General features: G+C 36.7%; 1 protein-coding gene across 1 annotated transcript; it reads right to left on the minus strand.

The window, feature by feature from the left end:
- Positions 1-4698, minus strand: LOC105061375 (type I inositol polyphosphate 5-phosphatase 10-like). The gene is made up of 9 exons (XM_073250791.1): positions 4546-4698; positions 4335-4434; positions 4141-4245; positions 3276-3807; positions 2642-2835; positions 2437-2545; positions 1946-2094; positions 555-773; positions 1-132 (listed from the first exon to the last, which is right to left on the minus strand). The coding sequence occupies exons 1-9, from the start codon at positions 4559-4561 to the stop codon at positions 126-128; spliced, it is 1431 nt and encodes a 476-aa protein (XP_073106892.1). The 5' UTR covers positions 4562-4698; the 3' UTR covers positions 1-125.
- Between the last annotated feature and the right edge of the window lie 23059 nt (positions 4699-27757).

Below are 27757 nucleotides of genomic sequence, written 5' to 3' on the forward strand. Positions count from 1 at the left end.
TTACTGCTGACTTGGAGTTATACACAGATAAAATACATGATCAGAATGGAAGCTCTGACAGGTTCCTCGAGAATTATGATATCACACATACAGTTTGGACAAATCTGAGTGCTTCTTCTAGCATGTCACTGCCTGAATCATGGTTATAAGCTAAATCAGCATATCTCTATACACTGTTCCTCAATATGAAGAGCAACACTTCAGTAGTGAAAAATAGGAGAATAAAAAATTCATAGTCCTCACTACTCTAAAAGCCATAAGCCTACCATGTACAGCGAGCAAATATATGGATAATTACAATTAGGATAATAATTTATTCTGTATTTCAGAAGTTAGTATGAACTATATTTTGTTCTCTCTCTCTCTCTCTCTCTCTCTCTCTCTCTCATGTGTATAATTTCAGTTCTTGTTGGTGTATGTGTTCTATATGATCTCCATATTAAAGCAATATGGAATCTATGAATGTCTGTGCATTATATGTATTATAACTGCAACATTTTCTATTTATAAATGCATTAAGAGAACAAATATGGTCAAGAATGGTATGTACTCACATAATCAGAGAGTAAAAGTAACCAGAACTTGGAGGTAAGAGCGCTTCTACACCAACTTTTTTGTTGGGGGCTGACAGATGCCTTTTCAATTTATCAACAAGCACCCCAACTTCAACAATGAAGACTGCACGTACTGGCCGGTGATCAGAAAATTTTGACTCACCTCGACTGTAAGATAACTGCACAATACCATTCCCATGCCATAGTATGCGATCGCACCTGATTAATCATAAAGTTCATCAAAAGAGAACTAATTACAGAGATATAAGTGATCTACGGATACAAGATATCTTGAAAGGGTTCCTAACCTGTCAAACTATCATAGGTGGAATTACATGTACCATATACAGCTTACTTGTACAAGATATTTTGTGCTAGAGCTGACATAACCATCATTAGCACTTAATAATAGTTATGCAATTAAAATGAAAAAGAAATTACAGTAAATGCTTGTGTCCTGTATTTACAAGTAAGAATGAAAAAGATTGGTTATATCCTGTTAACTGGGTTGCACGTATGTTACTCTTTTTTTCAGCACAGTGATCATACATTTATTTGTTTTATATTTAATAACCAGAGATGCAGCCAACCTGGGGGGTGTCTTATATGTCAAATGAGGTAGAAGGCAAGTCATGACTTTTTGCCAATCTAGAGTTTTTCACTCTTATCCAGCCAAATGGTCGATGCTAACGGTAAAATTTACTTTGGCCACATATCAGATGTTTCCATGTACTATATTCTAACTTGGAAGGAAAATTAATATCCTATCTTATTACATATTTAGGAACCAGAATTGTCAATTTATTAACATTTTGTCACAATATGGATTTGCGGCTTATAACATGTGCCTCAGAGATGGATGCAGTTTCCCTATGTTGAACCTTTGCCTTTCTCTTTATGTAAAATCTTTCAAAATCCTTGGAAGGTTGCTTCTTCGTCAAATGAGAGTAAATTTTGTAAGTGATGAAGCAGGTTATGATAGCTTCCAATTGACTAGGTACGTCCATGGCAGATCTCCCTTGCGCACAGATTTGACTGAAGCACAAATGAGAAAATAAGCAAAGAATTTTTAGCTTTGATATTAAATGGATATCTGGTTGTAATATGTTTTATACTTAAGTGGACCATGCCTTGATCCACTAAACTGAAAATTACATAGGAAAGGCTTGTTTCTCAGTTTCTTGTTGAGCTAATCACTTATCAATTGAATCATGCTTCTATTAACAAGAAACTCTCGAAGATAATTCCTATACGATCCTGTATAGTCCACACATCAAAGCCAATCATTTTCTAAAGCTGCAACATCTTTGGGAGGAAGAACTCTCCAAAGTTTTGAATAATTAAATAGAGTGCATATCTTGGCAAGCTTAACAGATGGGTGTCTTACATACCATGCAGGATTTCTTCGTGTCTCTTTCGATGCCACAACCTCTAGAGTGTAAACATTTGAGTTCATGGAGTACTTGTATGTTGGAGGAAAGCAAATTCTCCCTTCATGCCATCCCTTGAACACTCGCCCAGCTTCTCTTTCAATCTTAAGCTATCCGCAAAAACAACTACAGTTGTTAGGAACTTTTTCTTCCACATGGTTCATGCATATGAATAAACAAATCACAATGTATACATGGAGCTCTACAGAAGCAGATGACTTCCTAATATAAGGAAGATATAAATTTTTCTCCAACAAAAGAAACCAGTAATACACCATTGCAGTTAGACTTATGCTAAAAATGAGGGCAGGATCTGAGCTTCATAATGCTTCAAATAATCTAGAGAAGAAATATGAACCACATGAAAGATAGAACTTCATTGAGATTAGTGCTTCTTACCATGCCTGGCTTTCACATGCATGAGATTAGCTAATTGATCGATTCACAATTACCTGATCCTTCTTAAATAGGGCTACCCAATTTTCTCTCTTGAGAAGCTTCATAATCTCAGCGCCGCTCAGAGCAATTCGGTAATTCAAGTCGCCTAACCATATGACCCGACTGATTCATATTGGAAACAAATAATTCTAAGAGGTTAAAGTAAAACAACTAAATCTTCTTTCGAAGCTGACTAGAAGTACAAAGAGACATGCTTACTCATGTTCAAGAATCTTTTCAGGAATTCTTCGACCAGGTGTCTTGCAAATATTTGGGAACTCTGTATTCTTTAGTATCTCTATAACATCAGAGTTTCTTCTAAGTTCATCTCCTTCTTTCTCTCCTGAAGCCAAATGACTGCAGACAAAACAAAAGCTTGTCTGATGCAAAGTCATGCTCACTGAGATGCAACCCTGCAAGAAAAGTTCCACCATCAGGGTATACTACGATAAACCAAGAAAAAGCTTCACAAGACCAACAAGAAGATACTTTTATCATCGCATTTTCTTGTTAATATGCATCTGAACAGACAAAATGACCACGTTACTTTGATTGTTGCAGGAAATACATATATGCATGAATAGATCGAACTTGAAAACTCAATGTTATTTTGATCCTCAGATGCATAATGATCCCAAACTTAAATAAAATGAACATGTACTGAAGATTCTCAAAATCCATTATAGAAAGTAAACATAGTAACCCTTATACATAGATTTTGTTGGGTGATCCAGTTATTCTATTTGTCATGAATTTTTGACAGAAAGCCTTAAGATTCCTATGAAGAGACAACAAAAAACTTTTATGATAGATATAAATAACTAACAAGAATGCCAATTAAATCAATCCTCACCTTGTTACCAAGACAGCCCATGATTCCACACCCTACACAGCAGACTCTAAGATGGCCTACATGCTGGGCAAGTTCTCTCTTAACCCAAACAGTAATAAAAACTCCCACCATCTGTTTGCTAGCTATGAGGCAATACCTCCGTTGGTTAGTTGTTGAAGAAGTTGCCCCATATGTATCCATCACCATGAATTTGCTTCTTTCCTCCTGTTCATGCTCTGAAGAATTTTTTTCACTAATACAGGCATAAGGGCATCTGAAACATGAAGCTCTATAGTATTCTTTTGCCACTTCTGCAGTGCAGTTGCACCCCTTGAGCTGTCTTCCATGCACTGTTCTAAATATTTTGCTGACTTCTTCAAGTGAAGGCTTCTGAAGGAGCAACAGGCTGTTGATTGTCTTTGCTTTGCTAGCAGCATCAGCACCTCGTGGCCTGTTTAAGGCTTGGTTGATAAAAGTTAACCATTTCACTGCTGGTTCACAGTCTTCTATAACAAGCACGTTTCCGGCATTCAGAGGGACTATTTCCTGGAATCTGACCAAAATAAAAAGAACTTTAGAAACAGATGACATGAGTATAACAAAACACTAAAAGAAAAGAAGAAATTGCCCGGAATAATAACTCCCGGACAGCCAAAATATTTTCTTATTCAAAAAGCCATCAGATAATATTCTACTTCCTGATTTAAAGAATTGGACATTAAACGATATCCAAGCAAGAAATTATAACAAGAAAAAGATATTCAAGTTAGAAATTCAGCATGAAATTGCAAAATGTATGGGACTTGCAATGAAATAAGAAAATTAAAGAAATGATCAGCATAGCATTCATTCCATTTATTCTATAATGTTAAAATAGATATCGTACCCTAAAACATAAATATCTATTTGATCATTGGCGGGAAGGAGTTCATTTAGGTTCAGCTCATCATGAGGGGGTTTTCCTCCAACATTCCATGTTGTGGCAAATAACCTAGATTAAATAGATCATGTTAAAGGAAAATGTATTGAATCAGAAAAAAAGATGATGGATACTGGACTTCTTAAAGCCCATCAGAATACCTGAAGTTTTGAGTGTCTAAAATGTTTGACGCCGCAGAAGAGAAGTTACCGAGATTCATGCTCCCCAGCTTGGAAGTAGAATCTTTTTCTTTAATGTTAGCTAAAAATGAAAAAGAAAAAAGGGAAACAATCAATTGAATGGGACAAGAAATATTGTTCAATCTGATTAACTAAGAAAACATGAAAATTAAGAATACATTAGTGGACATACCCGAAAAGTTGTTCATGAATTCAGGCAAGGAAGTGGCTGAAGAATGCGTGCTCTCTTCCAATTCAGCTGTTTTGTTTGAACGTAATGAATTGAAGATCAGAGTGAGGAGAAAAGATAGGTAAGAGAAGAAGCTAGAAACAACAAGTCTTGGAGTTTCACCTGACTTACTGAGCACAATTTTAAAAGCGCATTACTAAGGCAATAAATACTATGCTTAAAAGCTAAGTACCCCGGTTTGTAAGTTGATAACTTGAAATATCCTCGTTTTATTCTTTCCGACAGTCTTTTTCTTGTCAGCTTCTAGCTTTTTTCTTGGTGAAGTTTCTTTCTTTACAGATTCACCTCAAGAAAATAAAATTACATTCTCCGGCAGTGTAAAACAATAATACCTAAAGGTGATTAATTCAGTAAATTGTGTAGCCACCAGCAAAAACAGATAGCATCCCATTGTTACGTAAAAAAAATCTAATAAAGAAGCAACTGCAATTCAAGATGGATAAGGATTGCAAGATTTATGTGTTTTCTTGTAATTGCAAGTAGGCACTACTGTTTCAAAAGAACTATAGTAACATTAATATTCCTTCTCTCTCTCTCTGAGCTTCTATATATGCATCATAAAAATATCCATTTCTCCTGGCTAGAAATTGGTGCTGCCTATGTCTTTGAGTTTTTTACCTCATTATATTTGCAATAGAGGAAGCAAGAAAGATAGCTTGAAGGCATGTTTTCCTTAAGAGCGGAAAGTGATGGATAGGTCAGTCAATTCGAGATCTCTCTCTCTCTCTCTCGCATTTGAGAATGAGGATGGGAGCTCCACCTTTCCCGGTCAAATTTGCAACCTTTCCCTACTGTACTGGAGCTCTTTTGGCAATGTCATGGATTCTTTATCGCCAAATGCCATAATTCTTCCTCTCCTAAAAAAGATGCGTCGAATAATACTTTGTAACCGAATGCAAATGCACAAAGTCACTATTCAAACAAACATGTGAAAACGAATTTCAACAGCCATTTTTAATTTAAATTAAATAAAAATTAATAAGCTAAATAAAAATTTATAGCGATAACGAGAAGGCTCTCGTTGTAAAGAAGAGAGAGCCGTCTTAAGAATTTTACAAGTTAAAAAGAAAAAGCAAATGATTGTCTTGCAAAATCACAAAGAGTCATAAATCTCACACTATTAACTCTAATATAACGTAGAATGGCACGCTACATGAGTAAATCGACTATACCAACCCAAGATCTAAAACAAACACCAAACAAAAATATTTACAGAGAATCACGAAAAAAAATGATAAAAAACAAAAAATTAGGAGATAAAAATAAACTATTCACAGAAGAATATAGATCAAAACCTCATAAAGATAACTTACAAAAGATCTGTATGTGCACAAATAATCTCTCTCTGTTTCTTTCCATACCTTTCTACATTATTTTTTATATGGTTTTTCATATATAAAGGAGACACCAAAGGTCCCTTTAAATAAAGCACAATGTGGATGGGAGTTTGACTTCTATCTTGACTCAAAAATCAAAATTCATTGGAATACAAATTCTACTAATCTTTAAAAGAAAATAATTAAATAAAGTAACAATAAGAATAGAATCCTAAAGTCATTAAAACTAATAACCAACTAAAAATAGAATCCTGATTATACCTGAATTTGGAAATAAATCTTAACACTCTTTCTCATTGAAAAGTTCATACTGATAATGCTGAAGTTGTCAATGTCATGAAGCATTATTGTAGCCATTACTATCACTATCGCAGTAACATGTATAATTTATCGAACTAATAATTGAATCACTGAACTTCTTTATTGGTTCAAACAATAATTCCTCCGCTAGCTCATCATCTTTGATGCATATGTCGAAGATGATAATATTCTGCAATACTTTCTCTTAATATTGACTCCACGATCATGATATCGAGACTTCTTCGAGCATCCAGCTCATCCCAATGAATATCAAGTTGTCGGTTGTAACAACTATAAGTATTAGCCATTACCTACATACAAGTTGTTGGTGCAGAATTCCACCGACGCTGGAGAAGCTGGAGTTGAGGAGATCGCGTCCGCCATCGGGACCTGCAAGAGAAGTCTAAACTAGAGTTGAGGGTGCTCCGGTAAGATCCTTCGTTGCTCAAGTCAGTACTCTGCCTCAACAGAAATGGAGCACTCAAATAAAATTTTAGCAGAGTTTCGAGATAGAGTTTTTAGCTTAGAGAAGAACGTATCTGGAGGTCCCCTTTTATAGACGGAGAGCGTAACTGATTGACAGCGATGTCTGAAACCACCTCATAGTGGGCCGTTCATGACCACGCGGAGTTTGTTGCGGAGAGTAGTGGCGTCAGTGGGCCGTTCAAAGCCACGTGGAGTTTGTTATGGAGAGTGGAGTGGTGTCCGTTGTCGCAATTTGCCAGAGAGTGGTGGGGCCACGTGAAATCTGTTACAGAGAGTGGAGTGGGATAGTGGCCATTATCGTGACTTGCCAGAGAGTTCGGGTCTGACGGCTGAAGCTTGGCTGGGACGTCTAATGGAGCGGAATGGCTCTCTGTCTCTGCAATCTAAGAGAGGCTCAGATGTTTTCGAGGTTGCTGACGAGTCCACTGTTGTTGGGTGCCTTGGATGCTGATTGGGCGCTGATGTTACCGACGAAAGTCATCTGCTGTAGAAGCTCAGACGGAGACTTTCTGTTGGAGAAATCCGGTGAGAGTCCGATTGCTAGAGAAGTCCGTCTGGAGTTTGCCTAATATAGAAGCTCGTCTGAGGACTATCCGCTGGAGAGGTCCGGTTTCATGAGGAATTCGACAGAGGGTCGACCGACAGTGGGGTTCGGATGGCGTTGTGGAGGTTCGTCTGCTGGAGGAGTCTTACGGACACTGTTGAAGGTCGAACATTGGAGGAGTCTGGGATTCAATTCTGTTGTAGAAGTTCGGACGGAGTCCGGCTCTCGTAGGAGTCTGGATGAAGTCCGCTTATTATAGAAGCTCGAAGTAGAAACCCGACTGGTGGAGCCTGTCCCATTATCGAAGTTCGTCTGTGATCCATCCACTGTAGAAGTTCGGCTGGGATCCGGCTCTTGTAGAAGCTCGGATGAAATTCGGAAGGCGGTCGACCATCGTAGAAACTTGGATGGAGTCTGGTTACTGTAGAAATCCTACTGTCGGAGAAGCTCGGACATTGACAAAGTCCGAAAGAAGTTCGGAGTAAAGTCGTCCGTGGCCGGAAGAAGTCTGGAAGAGATTCGGAGAATAGTTGATCACTGTAGAAAATCGGCTGATAGTGAAGCTCAGAGAGTATTTGGAGCAGTCCGGTAGATGAATGGAGGAGCCCATTATCGGAGAAGTTCGGATGGTATTGTGGAAGCTCGGATGGTTGGGGGAGTTCGGAAAGACGCCACACAAGGTCGGAAGCCGGAAGAGTCCTGGAAGGGTCGGCCTTTTACGAACTTCGGCTGGGGTTATTTTATACCCAACACCAGTCCCCCTACATTCGAGTTCGGATTCCGAATGAAGGAAGTATAGAGAAAATTTCACAACCGAAGTTGCCTCCCTCGATTTTCGTACTCGATTGCTTCCAGATATTTTGGCATTTGGTGCGCTGGTGCTGGAGCCTTTTCAAATCGAGACATCCAAAAATATTTTTTCGAAATTTCTGCTGGAGCATTGCTCTAGGTACGGCGCAATAATGGTTCTGTCAGCTGTCAGCCGTTTTCAGCCGCCTGCCATGATGAGTGAGACACGTGACGGTTGTAAATCGGTCAGAGAAGATCCGCAATCATTACTGCGTCGGACCTCATCACTTATTTAAACCCGCCTCCCTCCTTCAAGGGTCTCACTTTGCTTGGAAGTTTCTTCGGTCTCTCCTTCTTCCTGAGAGTTTCGTTCTTCCCCAGCGTCCTTCTCGGCCTTAGGCATTCTTCGAGTCATCCCCATCTCTGCATCTCTGCATTCTTCAGACCAGCCTAGTTTAGTTCCAGAACTCTCTCCCTATATATATATATATTTTTTTTCTTGCTGTTCTTCTTTCGTTTTTCTTTCTTTACATTCCGTCCGTTCAGTTTTCCGCGAGCGTCCCATTTCTTATTTTTTTAAATTTTTTCGAGAATTTTAGGGTTTTCACTTGATTCAAAATATCCTCCAACACTTCCTCCTCTAGTAGTTCTAGGAGTCCGTTCGTTCCAGCCCTCCAAAATCTCAGTTCTGTAGATGAACCTCGTCCAGTCTTTGTACTAGACACTATCCCCAGCTCTCTAACTTTGGAGGAACTCTCATTGATTAGGATTCAGTACGGGATTCTTCCGGAGTACGAGCTGGAGCTTCCCCGACCGACTGGCTGGGCTAGCGCTCCTCCTCCCGGCTGCTTCTGTTTATACCAAGAAGCTTTCCGCACCGGGCTTCGACTTCCGCTTCCACCTTTTGTTATTGCTCTCTTTCGCTTCTTAAATATTTCTTTAGTTTCTGTAGCGCCGAACTCCTTTAGATTTCTGATAGGATTTCTTTTCCTCTGTAGTTTAACTGAAGTTCGGCCAACCCTTTTTTTGTTTAGAAATTTTTATACCTTCAAGCGTTATCCCTTGACAAAGGACTGGTGATACTTTTTTCCTCAGTTCGATAGAAAGAGGTTGCTGAAAGGTGCCCCCTCTTCTATCCACAACTGAAAGGAGAGGTACTTCTACGTTCGATGCCCGACCTTGGAGTTGGGGTTGCCTCCCTGGGGCTCCTTAAGGGATTCCGTCCGTCGGGCTTCTAGTCTGGGACAGGATGACCTCAAAGCCTCCAGAAAACTCAAGGCTTATCCAGCTCCTCTTCTCTCCAACCTCCTGAAGGAACAACTCTTGTTTAACGTCGGCCTAAGCCCTCTCAACCCTATCGGTACTGTTATATATATATATATATATATATTTTTTTTTTTTCATTCGCTGCTTTTCCTTTCTTCTTGTTCTTTTGTTAAGCTGTGTCAATCCTCATTCACTGCAGATATGGATGCCGACGCAGCTCGAATGCTAGCCCAGGGTCTCAAGACCCTTAAAAGGAAAGGCACAACATCCTCGGGGGCGGCGAAGAGGGCAAGGGCAGAAGAGGCCAGCTCGGCCGTGCCTGTCCAGACGGCAATTACCGTCGACTCTCCCTCCGACGTCGAGCTCGCAGTCCCCTGGGCCTCTTCAAGGAGCTCCCCGGTCAAAGTTTTCGCTCTAGAGGCCCAACCCGAGGAGGCACCGGGGGCTGAACGGAGAAGGAGAAAGAAGACATTGGCCCGCAAGAGCCGCAGTAGCAGGGCTGCCATGGAGGGGGCCGATGGCTCCGAAGAAGATCTGGAGAAAAATCCCTTCAACAATAGGGATCTAATAAAGAGATTGGTTGATGGGTGCATCTTGCCCGAGATCGTCCACAGGATCGTTCACGTCGATCTTGAGCAGCGGGTCTGGAACTCTCTGGGGTCCTTTCTCGAGGTAGGTCAATTTACTCCTTCTCATCTCTTTACTTTGCTTATTCCTTGGCTTTTATATTGACTCCCTGGCCGCTCTTGCAGATTGGACACCAGCTCCTCGCCAACATCGAGGCGATGAACAATGCTAGGAAGGAGGCCGCCCAGGCAGAGAAAGGTCGCTTGGCCGAGGCCGCCCGCCTCAAGAAGAAGATTGCCAAAGTCGCGAGTCTCCAAGAGGCACTGTAGAAGGAGGGGCAGATCTCGGTAGACTTGAGGGCCACCTTGGAGGAGGAGAGAAAGAAAGCAGAGGCCGAGGTCTCCGAGTTGAAGGCGCAGATCCCGACCCTAGTCTCGAAGGCAATGGTCCGGGCAGTGGAGGAGTTCAAAACCTCCTCCGAGATAAGGGATCTGAAGGTCGAGTTCGGCCAGACCGCCTTCAATAAGGGCTTCGAACTTTGCCAGGAGAAGGTGGTCGGAAAGTTTCCCGAGCTGGACCTCGGCTTCCTGGATGAGGCGTCCGATGACGAAGCCGGGCCTTCTGAAGCTGCTATCGATCTTCCTCCAGCCGAGACTTCCTCAACTACCGCGGCTGCCGTGGCCGACCTTCTGGGGGCACCGAGCTCCCCCACTTCTGCCCCAGAGATCCGAAACCTCTAATTTTGTATTCTTTTCTTTTTTTTTTTTTTTTATAATTTTTTTTTTGTTCTCTTGTACTTAAGAACTATTTAATCAATGAAACCAGATTCTCCTTTATAGAGAGCTCCTTTGTCTTATTCTTCCTTCTTTTTCTTCTCTTTTATTTTCTGGCACTAATTTGTGTTGTGGTGCTCGTCTTCCAATAACAGTGCCCTGCCGAAGCTCTTCCCCTACTACAGGGGATTCTTCTGAAGTCGATGATCCGCGATCTCAGAAGAAAAGTTCTTCACTTGACGAAGAAATCAAAGAAGCTGAATGACGAACTTCACCAGCTGAGGAAGAGCCATTCGGAAGTCACTACGAAGGCTACTCACTTTCGGGACCTCCACAAAAAGGATTTCATGGACTACATCCGGAGGAAGGCTGACTTCGTGACGGAGCTTGAGGAACTCCGAAAGCATGCCAGCGACCGATCTTGGACTCAGGCTTCCAAGATCACAAGTAAAATCAAAAATAAAATTATAACCATATTCATATATTCTCATTTGTGTTGCTTTAAATATCTTTACACGGTTGACTTCTTTTGAATATAGAATCAACTCTTTATGCATAGAATCTTTTAATAGCTCAAACTTTGGAGTAACTTCAAAATCAACCGATACTAAGACATAACAAGAATTATCTCCACCAAACATGTTTTTTTTATTCTTTGATCTTTGAAACTACTTCAAAATCAATCAACTTTTCATCTATTTTTATAGCTGACTAAATCTCCACATGAACATCTAGATCTTGAATAGGTTCAACATAGGATTCTTCCATATGATTTTATTCTTCAGTACATATTTCTATAACTAGATCAACTATAGTATCCTTTAACTCTTCTTGAGTAATTTCAAAATTAAAAAAATTGTAGATCATGATCTCTTCTATACTTGACACTACATCCATCTGATCAAGCTTCTTTTGCTCAAAATTCTTTTCTAAACTTGATTGATCCTCAAGTTGATCAACCTTGTCATGCTCGAGTGTTTAGAAGTTGATCCAATTTTTAATTGATCAAGCTCCTCTTGTTTCAAATCTTCATCTTTAAATCAATTTTATTTTTCTTTAAAATTTTTGGAAAAGCTTGGAATTAGAATCTACTCTTCCAATAATTTTTGTTTGTGACTTCTTATACTGCATAAATTTGAGTGGATAGCTACAAGAATATCCTATATTTCTTTTAGCTCCTTTACATCTTAATAATTTTTTTTATCAACTAAAATTTAAAGAATTTATATTATCTTTTTAGATTTCAGATTTCACTTTCTCTGGCAATCTCATCTATTGATATCGTCTCTGACTCATCCAAAATATCCCATAAATTTTGATCTATTAGATATGACTTGACAAAAGCCTTCTAGTATATAGAATCGATATTGTTCAACTTATGAAGAGCAGTACTCACTACAAGAAATAGGACTTTTGTCGACGTAAGATTTATCTACACAAAATTTTACGTAGGTAAAAAGAACAATTAGTTACCCAAAAAAAATAAACATCGATAAAACCAGAATAATTAGCTATGCTACTCAAATATATCACAAAAATTAATTATCAACACATAATTAGCATAAAAAATTAACCTAAATACCTATGCAAGTATGAAGCATAAAAAAATAAAATTATTGCCTATGCAATATTTATGTCGGCAAACATTTATCCAAAATAAAAAAATTAAATAAAAAATATTTTTCGACGTAAAGTTTGCATAGGCAATAATGCTAATTGCCTATGCTTCCATTATGCGTAGGTAATTAGGCTAAATACCGATGCTAATTTTTTATCGATAAATTTTTATGAAATTAAAAAATTTAATAAAAAATAAAATTATTTTCTAATATAAAATTAGCATGGCAATTAATCTAATTACCTATGCTCGATCGAAGTGTAGGTAATTAGGAACTATTGCCTACACAAACTTTGCATCGGCAAATATTGTCTAAAAATAAAAAAATTAATTAAAAAAATATTTGTCGATGCATATTTAGTATTGATAATTAATCTAATTACCTATGCTAGATGGAAATGTAGATAATTAGGCATTATTATCTATGTAAAATTAGCATCGACAAATATTTTCTCAAAATAGAGAAATTAATTAAAAAGAAAAACAGTTGTTGATGCATAATTAGCACCGATAATTAGCCTAATTTCCTACTCTTCTAGATTACGTAGATAATTACATTAATTTTTTATGCTAATTTTGCATCACAAAATATTTTTTTAATTAATTTTTTTGAAAAAATATTTTTTGATGCAAAATTAGAATCAGTAATTATATAATTGCCAATGCAATAAGGAAACGTAGGCAATTAGTTTTATTGCCTACGTAAAATTAGCATAGAAAATAAGGTATAATTTTCAAAATGCTTATCTCTTCCATAGCTAATTAAGATAATTGCTAACATCGATAAATATATTTTTTTAAAATTAATTTTTATATTTTAAAAAAATATTTACCGATGTTAATTTTGCGTAGGCAATAAAGCCTAATTGCCTATACTTTATTTTTGCATAGAAAATAAGGTTAAGTCCCGATGCAAAATTAGCATCGATAAATAGTTTTTTTAATTAAATTTTTTATTTTGGGACAACATTTGTCGTTGCTAAATTCGTATAGGCAATTAACCTTATTGCCTACATAAAAGTAAAACATAGGCAATTAGGTTTATTGTCTACGTAAATTATCGTTGGCAAATATTTTTTTTTTAAAATAAAAAAATTAATTAAAAAAATATTTACAAATGTAAAGTTAGCATAGGAAATAACACTAATTGCCTATGCTTATCACTTACGTAGCTAATTAGTTTTTTTAATTAATTTTTTCATAAATAATTTACTGATATAATTTTAAAATTTAAAGTCCATCTTCATTATTCATTATCTAAATAATTATTGTTAGAGTATCTTCACAAGAGTCCTCCTCGATCCGATAGCCCTAGCTACATCGATCAATAAAATTTGATTTCGACGGTCACAAATGAGTACATGATAATCTGATAGATAGAGACTATCGATGGATCTAAAAACTTGCAATGATAATTTTAGTGATATTTGTAGCATACCATCAAAATTTTACTTCAATCAGATGTCATTATCATGATTAATTTAGTAGAAGATGATTTCGATCGTTAAACAAAAAATGAGTGATCAAAAGGTCAAACGGCATCCGATTAAGATAATTTTTTTGATAAATAATTTTTATAACTAATTTTATTATTTATATGATGGTGATCATAAAATTTAAACCATATGTATATGAACGATTGAAAACTATATGTCTCCTGATACTCATTCTTAAAGTCCTTAAGTAATTATACTTGTGCTTTTGTAAGATCTACTTAATATATATGGTTCATATATATATGGTTTAGATTTTAAGATCACTACTATACAAAGGATGAAAGTAGTAGCAAAGATTATTTATCTAAGAAATTATCTTAATCGGATGCCGTTTGACTTTTTGATCACTCATTTTTTATTTAACGATTGAAATTATTCCGTGCTAAATTAACCATGATAATGATTTCTGATTGAAGTAAAATTTTGATAATATATTTTTTAGATCCATCGATGGTCTCTATCTATCAAATCATCATGCAGTCATTCATGACCGTTGAAATCAAATTTTATTGATCGATATAGCTAGGGCTATGGGATCGAGACGATCTTTTGTAATGATACTCTAACGATAATTATTTAGATAATGAATGATAAAGATAGATTTTAAACTCTAAAATTATACCAACTATTTAGATAATGATAAATTATTTATGAAAAATAAAAAAATTAAATAAAAAAAAATATTTGCCGACATAGTTTGCATAGGAAATAAGCATAATTCCCTGTGCTTAAAACTTACGTAGGTAATTAGGATAATTTCCTATGCTAAATTAGTATCAGCAAAAAATTTTATTTTTTATTTATTTTTTAATTTTAGTAAAATATTTGCCGACGCAAATTTAGTGTAGGTAAATATTATATTTACCAATGGTATATTTGGTGTAGGTAATTATTTCTGACATAAAATTTGCATCAGCAAATAGTGCAAATATACAACGAACCCATTTCCCTCTGCGCATTTTCATCTCCCACCCCCACCCTCCTATTTCCCTCAAACCATCTCCTTGCCAAACCCACTCCCACACCCCCATTTTCCTCTCTCTCTCCTTCTCCCTCGGTCGTCATCGCTCTCGCTATCAGTCGTCACCATCGTTGGTCATCATCACCATCGTCGGGTATGCCACTATCATCATCGCCACTGCGATCACCTCCAACTTTCAAAGGTAAACACTTTTTTTTTATAGCTCCACAGGGAAGGGAGGAGTAGGGGGCAGGGGGTTGGGGTCGGGGGCGGACAGTCGGGGCTCGGGGGGAGAGGCCGACCGTCGGGGTCGGGGGTTGAGGATCGGGGGGTTTTGTGTTCTTGCGGATGGCCATCGAGGCTCGGGGTGGAGGGAAGGGGGGATAGTCATGCAAAGGTCGGGGGTGGATTACTAGGGCCTAGGGGGGAGGTGACGGCCGTCGAGCTGGGGGTGGAGGATAGGGGGTTTATGTTCTCACAAATGATCGTTGGGGCCCGAGGGGAGGGGAGGGGGGCTAGTCATGGGAGGCCAAGGGCAAACTGTCGGGACCCGAGGGGAGGGGACGACCATCGGGGCTAGGGGCAGATGGCCGGGGGCGGAGCGACCGGGTTTAGGGGGGTTGTGGCATGAGGGGAAGGAGGAGGGAAAAAATAAAGAAATTATTTTTTTAAAATTATTTTTTAAAAAATAATAATTTATTAACAAAAATAATAAAAATAATAAAAAGTATTAAAAAATAATAATGATAAAGTTGTTAAAATAAAATATTTAAAAATAAACTATTTTTTTATAATAAAATAATTAAGTTTTTAAAATAAAGATAAAATATTATTTTTAAAAAAATAATTTTGATAAATGTGAGGGGGGCGCTGACAGGGTCGGAGCGCTGGGGCGTAGGGGGGCTAGTCATGAGGAGGTCGGGGGGAGACCGCCAGGGTCCGAGGTGAGGGGATGGCCACCGAGGCCGAGGATGGAGGACCAATTGACACTGGTATCAGCCTGCAACCAATTGGACGTACTATTTCTCGACTGATACCCCTGAAAAGCAGTAGTAGAACCGCTCTGAAAATACTTCATATCACTGCCTTGCTGAATGCTTGCGTTATTGGCATTCACCAATGGGCTCACTCTGGTAGTAGAAGGCCCCGCCTGCAAAGTCCCATGGCCCCTCCCAAAATGTTCAGCTTGATTCAAGTTATTGGTTTCATGGCCTGGATTAATAATAGGCACCTCGACAACAAAACCTCTTCCCCTACCACTGTTGCCCCCATCAAAACTAGCACCTCTCCATGTTGCTTGGGTAGGCTTTAGATGAGTCACATCGTCCAATTTGATGGCATATCTTTGTTGGTTGTTACTCAAATTTATGTAAGTTAGCATTGAAAAATTAACTAGAGTTCTCAATAGTAATATGTACGTAGCATTGTACAATTTCATCATGAGAGAGATTAGTGAGAGGAAGAGGGGAGGGTGAGTTATATTGAAGAAGCAAATATACTGGTATATCTATGGTTGTCGCGAACCCTCGTATTCATGCCATAGCTTTCTTTCCACAATATCTGCTTCTTTGGATTTTGGGTTTCAACCTAAAATCTGAACCCAATTTGCTTCATTAGGTTATGTTTAGTCCCTATTATTTCATGTACATTGTTTTTACTTGTTTTAATTTAATATTTTTGCTTATTTAGTCTCTATATTTTATTGTGATTATAATTTAATATTTTAACTAGGATTAGCTGAATCCTTCAGTGAATTTTTAATGCATATGAACTATTGTTATTGATAAATTTATATTTTGTAATTACTTGTTAATTTAACTAATTAATTAGATATTTATTTTTACAAAATTTGTATTGCATAGAACCATAGGTCTGGAATCTGGGTCAAGATCCAGATCGAGATCTAGCCTGGATCAGGATCACGATCCGATCATGATTTAATGCATGCATTGATGTAACCTTAGACTTTCGTTCAAGAGTTAGTCATAGAGTCTCCAAAATGGACTCTGTGAATAGCTCTTAAATGCCTCGATTTGGACAGTTTAGAAATACATCAATTTTTTATTATTGTCATGGTGTTCTTTGTTCTATTGTGAAAAATTTCATTGTAGTTGTCTCATTTGTTCTCCAGATACATATGAGATATGATTAAAATATGATCCATCTATATCGTGTACATGGAGAATTGTAGGGAGATCTATCGGATTTTCTTTGGATATGGAACAAAGAACAAAGCTGTGGCAACAATAAAAGTGATACATTTTAGAAAGGGATAGGACTACACCTATTAGAAAGGAGTTGGTGGAGTTAGTATTCATTAATCTTATTATTGTTATTAGAAATGGATAGGATCATGCATTTTTAAAAAAAAATTTATAACACATACTTTAATGATGTATATTTCTCGTGGATAGATGAAAAATATCGCTAAGAGTTAGATGAATGCTCGCTCTATCATCTTACCTAAATACCGACAAGATGTTAGAAATTTTATAAGATTTGCATGAGAAAGAATTGATGATCCCAATAGAATCAAATGTCCTTGTCGGAGATATCATAACAATTACTTCTAGCCTATAGGTACAGCATTGGAGCACTTATTGAATAAGGGTATAGATCCAAAGTATACTATTTGGGATTTGCATGAAGAATGTACGCCTATTAACATAGGAGATCAACATACGAATCAACAGCCTGAATCAATTGGCATCAATGAGATATTAGATGATTCATATGAAGGGGCATATTTCGAAAACTCTCCTAACAACTCTCCTAACAGTACGGATAATACAAATGATGGATATTTTGAAAAACTCATGAGAGATGCCAAAGAGCCATTGTATCCAAATTGTAAGAAGTTCTCGAAGCTTGAGTACTTGATAAAGCTTCTCCACGGTAAAACCATGTTTAAGGAGGCATTATCAGATGGTGAAAAAATTCCAAAATCATATTCAGTGACAAAAAAGTATATGCATGAACATAGACTGGATTATACACCGATACATGCATGTAAGAATGATTGTGCATTGTTTTATAAAGAGCATCAACACTTGGATTGTTGCCCAGAATATGGAGAGTCAAGGTATCTGTTGGAATTCGAAGTTTGGAGCATGCATATATATTTCAAAATTTTTTTTTCTAAACACTGCAGTGGAATACAAGATTAAAACACTTTTAATTTGAATCATGCATGCATAAAAATATAAAACTACAAGGATCTAGTTCATATGCTGAAATTGACATATACTGAAATTTAGATTGTGATCAAATTGCATATCTGTTTCACAATCTCTTTTTTTAAATCTAGATCTGGAAGAAAAAAAAAAATTTTCTAGCTGCACAAGTGTCTGACCTTTACGGATATCCACTCAGGATCAGTCTGAAATAGCCCTCTTCAAGTTAAATTTTTTTCTCTAAGAAAATTTAACCTGCTGAATCTGAACAAAGTTTGGATCGCGATCAATACTTGATCTCTTTTTTTGATGTTCTTTTTCTCTTCTTCTCTTACCTTTCTTCTTTACTTTGTGCTGCTACCAAGCTCTGGAAACCAGCAATGGAGGGATACCCAACAGCTTAGGTGTGAGGAAGAGATGGGATGTCCCAAAGGATGGGATGTGTGGGGTGCCAAAGGAGAAGAGAAAGGGAGAGGAAGAGAGGGCATGGGGAGTCTCCTTTGTGGTATGTGGGGTGCTAGTTGGATGCTCTAGGAATCTTAGGGAAGATCCCTTTAAATAGGCATGAAGATTGAATCCTATTCAATCTCATAATACAAGTCCTACTTACATTGAGTTTTCTAATAACTTAAGTTATTTAACTTATATAAGAAATCCTATTAGGCGCCAACTCTTGGAGCCCTTGCACCCAATCAAACACACCCTCTTTTGCACACAAGGGATGCCCCATATCAAATTAATAGGCCCTCTAATCATAGGATACGCCCAACATGATCTAATCAAGATGGCACCTTATAATAACTATCAATAAAAATTAATTAGGGATATGCACCCTAATTCAATCGATCCATAACCTTAGAAACCCAACAATTAGAGTCTAATGAATCTTATTCATTTAGATTATTAGCAAGTAATTAAGTTTGAATTATTTTATCAAATAAGAAATCCAAATATAGAGAGGAATTAGGTCCAACCATGTGCTAGCAAGGTTATCTTGAACCCAATTGGACTTTTCTAAACCCAATTGATACTTCATAAGCTCAATTGCTAATTCTAGGCCTAATTTTTTTGTTGTGTGACCCCATAGGTTCAATTTTATCTGGTAGTGAGATATATAATGATCTTTATCAAAGTATCACTGAAATTTTTTTCAATGGATCGAAACAATTCTACTCTAACTCATCAAGAATTGTCGATCCAGAACAACCCTAGTGAGCTCTCACAATCCACCAGTGATACCTAGCAGTATATAGCGACAACCTAGTAGAACTGAAATGAACCTCTAGGTGTAGTTAACGTGTGATTTAGTCCCTCTATCGTGAGTCCTGACTTGATGGCAAGTCATAGATAAATCATCAAACCTCAACATCAGTCATATGATAGATTCGATTAGCTCAAGTCTAAATGTAATTCTTATAAAATTTTTTTTTCATTAATCATACTACTATGGCCATAGATTTTTGGACTTAGCCTTTCAAATCTCATAGGACTACTCTCTATCAAAGTTGATAGATCCCATCTTGATGTGCATCCTACTCCTACAGTGGACCAACTGTTACCAACATTCACTACAAGGGCTCATTGAGATCTATGTTTATGTGTCAGTCAAACTCCAGCAGCCTCACTATAAGCAATAGTGCCATCTCAGATCAACAGACTAGTCACACAACTACAGCATCGAGATAATCACTGACGATCGAATAGAAATCAAAGTGATCTCTCATATAGTCAAGCTCAATACTAGTTATTCTCTAATAATTATCTATACTTATTGCCTTGTGTCTTTACACAATAGACTAGAGACTCATTTACTCTGAAAGAAGTGATTTGTGTGCTAGTCTATCCAGATCGATCACCATCCTCATATTAATCCTATGACCGGGAGCATATATGTCTCTAATTCTCAACACCTTGAGAATATGTATCGAAAGTTAATTTTATAGATGATTCAAGGATACACCACACTTGAATGAAAAATAAATTTACTCTTTTATTGATCAAATCAATGTATTAAGTATAAAATTATGTCCTAGAGTTATTACAATGTATCAGCCATATTGGCTTCTAGGATATACATCTAACAATCTTTCATTTGGACTAAAGTCAATTGGCCATAAATCTAAGTTCCATCTTTTTAAGGTGGACTTTCATTTTTGGTTGGTTCAACTACATAGTCAGCAGATCTGCCACATCTCTTCGCACCTCGACATGTTTCTTTTCGAGATAGTCACGTATGATGTGATACCGTCGCTTGATGTACTTCAATTTCTGATGAGACCTCGACTCCTTAGCAAGTGCTATGGCTCCATTGTTGTTGCAGTAAAGTGGTATGGCATTCGATATCATAACTTCAAGTTTCGTGACAAACTTCTTAAACCAAAAGCTTCCTTTGAAGCATCTGAAGTAGTGACATACTCAGCCTCCATGGTCGAATCTGCTATGATGGATTGCTTGGAACTCTTTCAGCTGACTGCGCCATCATTGCAAACGAATACATATCCTGACGTAGATTTTCTATTATCAAGATCAAACATGAAGTCTGAGTCAGTATACCCCTCGACTTGTAATTCAAAATCTCCTCCAAAGATCAAGAATAATTCCTTAATCCTTCTTAAGTACTTAAGGATGTTCTTTATAGCTATCCAATGCTCCTTGCTTGGATTTGACTAATACCTGCTCGTGACACTCATAACAAAGATAATATCAGGTCGAGTATATAGCATGGCATATATAAGGCTCTCTATTGCTAACGCATAAGGAATCCTGCTCATATGCTATATTTTCTCAGATGTGGTCGGACACATTGCTTTGAAAAGATTAATACCATGCCTGAAAGGTAAGAGTCCTCTTTTGGAGTTTTTCATACTGAACATCTTCAGTACTTTCTCTATATACAGCTTTTGTGATAGGCCTAGCATCCATTTAGGTCTATCCCTATAGACCTTTATTTCGAGAATATAGAATGCTTCCTTTAAATCTTTCTTGGAGAATTTCTTGAACGACCATCTTTTGACTGTGGTCAGCATGGGCATATCATTCCCAATGAGAAGAATATCATCCACGTACAATACGAAGAATGTTATTGTGCTCCCACTGACCCTTTTATATACATATGGTTCTTCTTTGTTTTTGATGAAATCAAATGATTTGATTGTCTTATCAAAATGATGGTTCCAACTCTGAGAAGCTTGCTTAATCTATATATGGATCTTTGTAGCTTGTAGACTCTATGATCACCATCACCAGATGTGAAACCTATAGGCTGCTCTATATAGATATCTTTCTCAATATATCCATTTGAAAAAGTAATTTTCACATCCATTTGCTAGATTTCATAATTATAATAAGCTGCAACAGCAAGCAGAATGCGGATAAATTTCAGTATGACTACAGACAAGAAGATTTTTTGATAATCAATTTCCTCACGCTGACTATAACCTTTAGCCACAAGCCTAGCTTTATAGGTCTCTACTTTACCATCGGTACCTATTTTTCTTTTGTAGATCTATTTACACCCAATGGGTACGATATCCTCAGGTGGATCCACTAAGGTCCAAACTTGGTTGGAGTGCATTGAGTCAATTTTTAACTTTATCGTATCTAACCATTTCTTAGAATTGATGTCAGACATCACCTCGTCAAAAGTATTAGGATCATCATTATGACCCCTATCTTCCATAAGAAATATTTTTTTTACTTCCTCCGTAAGCATATCCATGTACCTTTCAGAAAGTCAGGAGATCCTGCTAGATCTATGAGGTAGTTGAGGAACATCTACTACTGACTTATGGATAATGGGTTCCTGAGGATCTATAGCTCTTTACTTTTCAGAGATCTTTTCTTCGAGCTTAACTAACCTCCACTGCCACCATCTTGGATAAACTATTTTTCTAGGAATATGGCATTCTGACTCACAATCACATTGTGGTCTTGTGGAAAGTAGAAGTAGTATCCCATAGATTTTTTAAGATACCCTATAAAATGAGTTATAATAGATCTATCCTCTAACTTATCCATCATCTGTCTCTTTACATAGGTCGAACATCCCCAAGTCTTAAGATAACCTAGACTCGGCTTCTTATCGAACCATATATCATACAGTGTGGTAGGAACGGACTTTGATGGAACTCTATTTAATAGGTGAATGATGGCTAATAAGGCATGTCCCCAAAGATATAAGGGTAAATCAGTGAAGCTTATCATGGACCTGACCATATCTTATAGGATCTTGTTCCTCCTTTCAGATACTTCATTGAGCTGAGGTGTTTCGTGAGGCGTCCATTAAGAGACTATGCCGTTGTTCTTAAGATATCTCAAAAATTTCTTACTTAGGTATTCACCTCCTCGATCAGATCAAAGAATCTTAACAGACTTGCCTGTTTGCTTTTCTACTTCATGTCTGAATTTTTTGAACTTTTCAAAGATCTCAAACACATGTTTCATTAGATACACATATCCGTACCTAGATAAATCATCAGTAAAGATAATGAAGTAGGCATAACCACCCTTGATCTGTACATCAAATAGCCCACACACGTCGGTGTGTACCAGGGCAAGTAACTCAGTGGCCCTTTCTCCATGTCCTGCAAAGAGTAACATGACCATTTTTTTTAAAGGTAAGATTCACAAACTGAATACAACTATGGATTAAGAGAGTTAAGGATCCCATCCTTCTCTAGTCTATTTATCCTATCTTCTCCAATATGGCCTAGTCTATGGTGCCACAAGTACTTATGGTTAATTTTCTCTCTGGATCTCTTTTGGCGTACGGCACTCACTATTTGCTTGTTTAGATTCACATTCATATCAACATACAAGTGATAAAGACTATCAATTAAATGAACTCATGTAACCAATTTATTTTGTAAATAAATGGAACAAAAATCTTTATTGAAACTAATTTCAAAACCTTCCTGTGCTAGCACAGATACGAAAATCAAATTCCAACTAGCTACAGAAACACAATAACAATCTTTTAAATCTAATCTAAATCCTGACGGTAATCGAAAAGGATAAGTGCCAATGGCCTCTACAGTAACTTTTGCTCTATTGTCGATTCGAAAGATCATGTCATCTTCTCTCAACCTCCTATTTTCTATCAGACCCTACATTGAGATACACATATGAGTACTCGAGTCAGAGTCTAATATCCAATTAGAAGTAGAAGAAATCGTAAGGTTAGATTCAATTACGAGCATACCTTCGAAAGGTTTATCACCCTTTTTGATCTTTAGGCTCTCCAGGTATGTTGAACAGCTCCTCCTCCAGTGGCCTTCAGCATGACAGTAAAAATATTTTCTCTTTGCTTCAGCCTTCTTAGGAACTTTCTTCTTTGGCCTGTTCTCCTTCTTCTGCTTCTTTGCAGATTTAACCTTCTTCTTCCCAGTAGACTTTTTCTTAGAAGAAGTTCGCTCCACAGCGAGAACAGTGTCTCTTGAACTCTTCAAGGTTTCCTCCGTAGTGACCAATATATTGATCAGTTTGGGTATAGTGCAATCGAGCTTGTTTATATGAAAATTTATAATAAATTGACTATATGAACTCGTAAGGGATTGAAGGAGCAGATCCATCTGCAATTCTTTTTGTATTTCTAGCCCAAGCTTTTTAAGCTTCTCAATGTCCTTGATCAATATCATACAGTGCTCATGGATAGACTGTCTTTTATGCATCTTCAGATTGAAGAGTCTTTTGGACACCTCGAAGCACGCTATACAGCTCTGCTCATCATACAACTCTTGTAGGTGAGTTATCATGATCCTGACAGTAGGCATATGCTCATGCTGGTTTTGCAACTCATTTGATATAGAAGCCAGTATATAGCACTTTACCCGACTGTCTTCATTCGTTCACTTCTCAAAAGCAACTCTTTGCTCAGCAATAGGACAGTTTGGTAACACTATGGATTTCTAATCGAGTACATGATTTTACTTTTCTGAGGTCAAGATAATCCTGAGGTTTCTGAGTCAGTCTTTGTAATTTATACCGGTCAAACGATTGGTTTCAAAGATGCGGGCTAGAGGGTTTGAGGCTGATATTGTTTAACTACGAGAGTAGAGATTCAGGTTAGACTTTTGTACTTAATGTTATATTTGCTTCTAGGGACTTTAAGATGAAACAATGATTCTCACTAATTTTTTGGATCCTTCCACTCTCCATGAAGGAAACAGAAACTCTAACGCGATAAAAGATTCCTAGTAGATGCTGCGATCCTACTGATATCATGCACCTCACCTAACAGTTATTGATAACATACACACCGATGCGTAGGTAACTTTTTGCCCAGATACTTCTCTAAGCATGTTGCAGCGATTTGATCTCTAAGTCATGTGGGCTCACCTAACAGTTATTGGCCACACTCCTTAGTTAAGCCCGACCCACCATTCACAAGAAGGTGCAAGACCATCATTGGATCCCTCACCTAATAGTTATTGAGCCCAACTCCATCCTTATCCTAGAGCAACTCTTTGCTAATAGAGTGATTCTGTGTTCCCGATGCAACTGAACCACCATGACCAGTCGAGAATAATCAACGTCAGTAGCACGTCCACACATCTACAATAGTGGAAGACCTATGGACTTAATATTTATGGAGAGGTCTAGGTTTAGATCTCATCTAATCAGTCATCATATGACCGATCTAATTGGCATGGGCTAAACCAAATGCTAAGCAACCTAATTGTAGACCCAATCTTTCAAATTGGTCAGGTAAGTGAAGATTGATGGGGGTCCTCCCATTGCTTTTCTTAGACACCAATAAATTGATCAGATAAGCAAATAAAATTAATTAAATAATCATATTTCAATTACTTGCCTTAGACACCAATAGATCAATTGATCCAAATAGATTAACTCAAGAGAATAAGGCTCAAACCATCAAGTCAAATTAGATCCTTAAATTAATCAATTCTACATGTGGGACTCAATTGATTCAATCAACAATAATTGCATGATCATTTAACTTAATTGATCTGATCCTAATCAATATTTGACTCAGTTCGATCAATTACTTAATCAAATTAGACCCATATGACTCAAATAAAAAATCTTAGATGCAATCCTATTACATGACCTAAATTATGATTTTTTTATAATCAAAATTCTCATACACAAACATAAATTTTAGATTCTAAAATTAAATTTTAGATCTAAATTCTTTGCATGAAAGTAAATTTTAAATCATAAAAATAATTTTTAGATTTAATATACAAACATATATCACATATATACATATAAAATTCAGATCTAAATAAAATTTAGATCTACTACATGATATCATATATCTTATATACTAATCATGGATCATATCAAAAGTAATTTTATGATCTTAAATATATAATTACATATCTCATATATGAATTATAAATCAGATCATAAAAATTTCAGATTTATGCATGCATCTACATATCATGTGAACATGAACTAGAAATCGTTTTAGATCAAAATTCAGATCTATGCATGCTTTCACATATCAATTATATACTCTAAAATCAAATCTAAAATTAAATTTTAGATTTAAATATTCATTTATACATCTCATGTATCAAAAAAAAAAAATCAGATTTTGAAATTCTTTTCAAAATATGTATGACAATTTCAGTAATATGAAATCCGTGGCTTTGATATCACTATTGGAATTCAAAATTTGAAGCATGCATATGTGTTTTAATTTTTTTTTTTCTAAATACTGTGGTGAAATATAAGATTAAAATACTTTTAATCTGAATCATACATACATAAAAATAAAAAATCACAAGGATCTAGTTCATGTGCTGAAATTGATATATGCTGAAATTCATATTGTGATCAAATCACATACCTATTTCATAATTTTTTTCTTCAAATCTGAATCTGAAAGAGAAAATTTTTTTTTCTAGCCGCATAAATGTCTAGCCTCTATAGGTATCCACTCAGAATCAGTCTGGAATAGCCCTCTTCAAGTTGAATTTTTTTTTTTAAGAAAATTCAGCCTACTGAATCTGAATGAAGTCTGGATCGCAATCAATACTTAATCTCTTTCTTTGATCTTCTTCTTCTCTTCTTCTCTTGCCTTTCTCCTTTACTTTGTGCTGCTACCAAGGTCTGGAAAGCAGCAATGGAGGGATGCCCAACGGCTTGGGTGTGAGGAAGAGATGGGATGTCCCAAAGGATGGGACGTGTGGGATGCCAAGGGAGAAGAGAAAGGGAGCGGAAGAGAGGGCATGGGGAGTCTCCTTTATGGCATGTGGGGTGCTAGTTGGATGCTTTAGGGACTTTAGGAGAGGTCCCTTTAAATAGGTATGAGGATTGAATCCTATTTAATCTCGTAATACAAGTCCTACTTGCATTGAATTTTCTAATAACTTTGGTTATTTAACTTACATTAAGAATTCTGTTAGGTGCCAACTCTTGGAGCCCTTGCACTCAATCAAACAAACCCTCTTTTGCACCCAAGGGATGCCCCATATCAGATTAATAGGCCCTCTAATCATAGGACATGCCCAACATGATCCAATCAAGGTGGTGCCCCATAATAACTATCAAAAAAAATTAATTAAAAACTTGCACCCTAATTCAATTGATCCATAACCTTGATACCCAGCAATTGGAGTCTAATGAATCTTATTCATTTAGGCTATTAACAAGTAATTAAGTTTGAATTATCTTATCAAATAAGAAATCCAAACATAGAGAGGAATTGGGTCCAACCATATGCTAGCAAGGTTATCTTGAACCCAATCGGATTTTCCTAAACCCAATTGACACTTCATAAGCTCAATTGCTAATTTCAGATCTAATCCATTTGTTGTGTGACCCCATGGTTCAATTCTATCTGGTAGTGAGATATACAATGATCTCTATCAAAATATCATTGAAAATCTTTTCAATGGATTGAAAAAATTTCACTCTAACTTATCAAAGATTGTCGATCCAGAACAACCCTCGTGAGCTCTCACAATCTACCAATGATACCTAGCAGTATATAGTGGCAATCCAGTAGAACTGAAATAAACTTCTAGGTATAGTTAACGTGTGATTCAGTCCCTCTATCGTAAGTTTTGACTTGATGGCAGGTCATGGATAAATCATCAAATCTCAATATCAGTCATATGATAGATTCGATCAGCTCAAGTCTAATTATGACTTTTATGAAAACTCTTTTCTATCAATCACATTACTATGATCACAGACTCTCAGACTTAGCCTCTCAAATTTTATAGGACTACTCTTCTCTATCAAGATCGATAGATCCCATCTTGATGCGCACCCTACTTCTACAGTGGATCAACTGTCGCCAACATCCACTACAAGGGCTCATTGAGATCTATGTTTATGTGTCCATCAAACTTCAGCAGTCTCACTGCGAGCAGTAGTGCCATCTCAGATCAAAAAAATACAGATAAATTTATGATGTATAGATGGATCATATTTGTCCGACACAAATATGCCATCTCAGGTCAATGATGGATTTGTGACATATTTGTCCGACACAAATAATATGTAACAAATCCATGACAATTTGTGATGGAAAAAAATATAAATTTTTAATTACTTTTAGCATGGATTTGTGATGGATATATCTATTATAAAATTTCATCACAAATCTGTTAAAATTTATGATAGATTTGTGACATAAAGATTTTTGATTGCTTTCAGTGATAGATTTGTGATGGATATATCTGACATAAAAAATCTATCATAAATTCATCATAAATTTATGATAGATTTATGATGAAAAATAAATAAAGATTTTTAATTACTTTCAGTCATAGATTTGTGATGGATATATCCATCATAAAAAATCTATCATAAATCCATCATAAATTTGTGATGGATTTATGATAAAAAAAGATATAGATTTTTGCAAG

The sequence above is a fragment of the Elaeis guineensis genome, chromosome 1 (assembly GCF_000442705.2).
Source record: "Elaeis guineensis isolate ETL-2024a chromosome 1, EG11, whole genome shotgun sequence".
NCBI classification, from domain to species: domain Eukaryota; kingdom Viridiplantae; phylum Streptophyta; class Magnoliopsida; order Arecales; family Arecaceae; genus Elaeis; species Elaeis guineensis.

Excerpts from the sequence above, each read along its gene's own strand:
- LOC105061375 (XM_073250791.1), bottom strand. Across the intron at positions 3,808-4,140 it reads ATAGATATTTATGTTTTAGG|ATTCCAGGAAATAGTCCCTC; the intron begins GTACGATATCTA and ends TATTTTGGTCAG. Across the intron at positions 2,095-2,436 it reads CCCTATTTAAGAAGGATCAG|CTTAAGATTGAAAGAGAAGC; the intron begins GTAATTGTGAAT and ends TTTTGCGGATAG.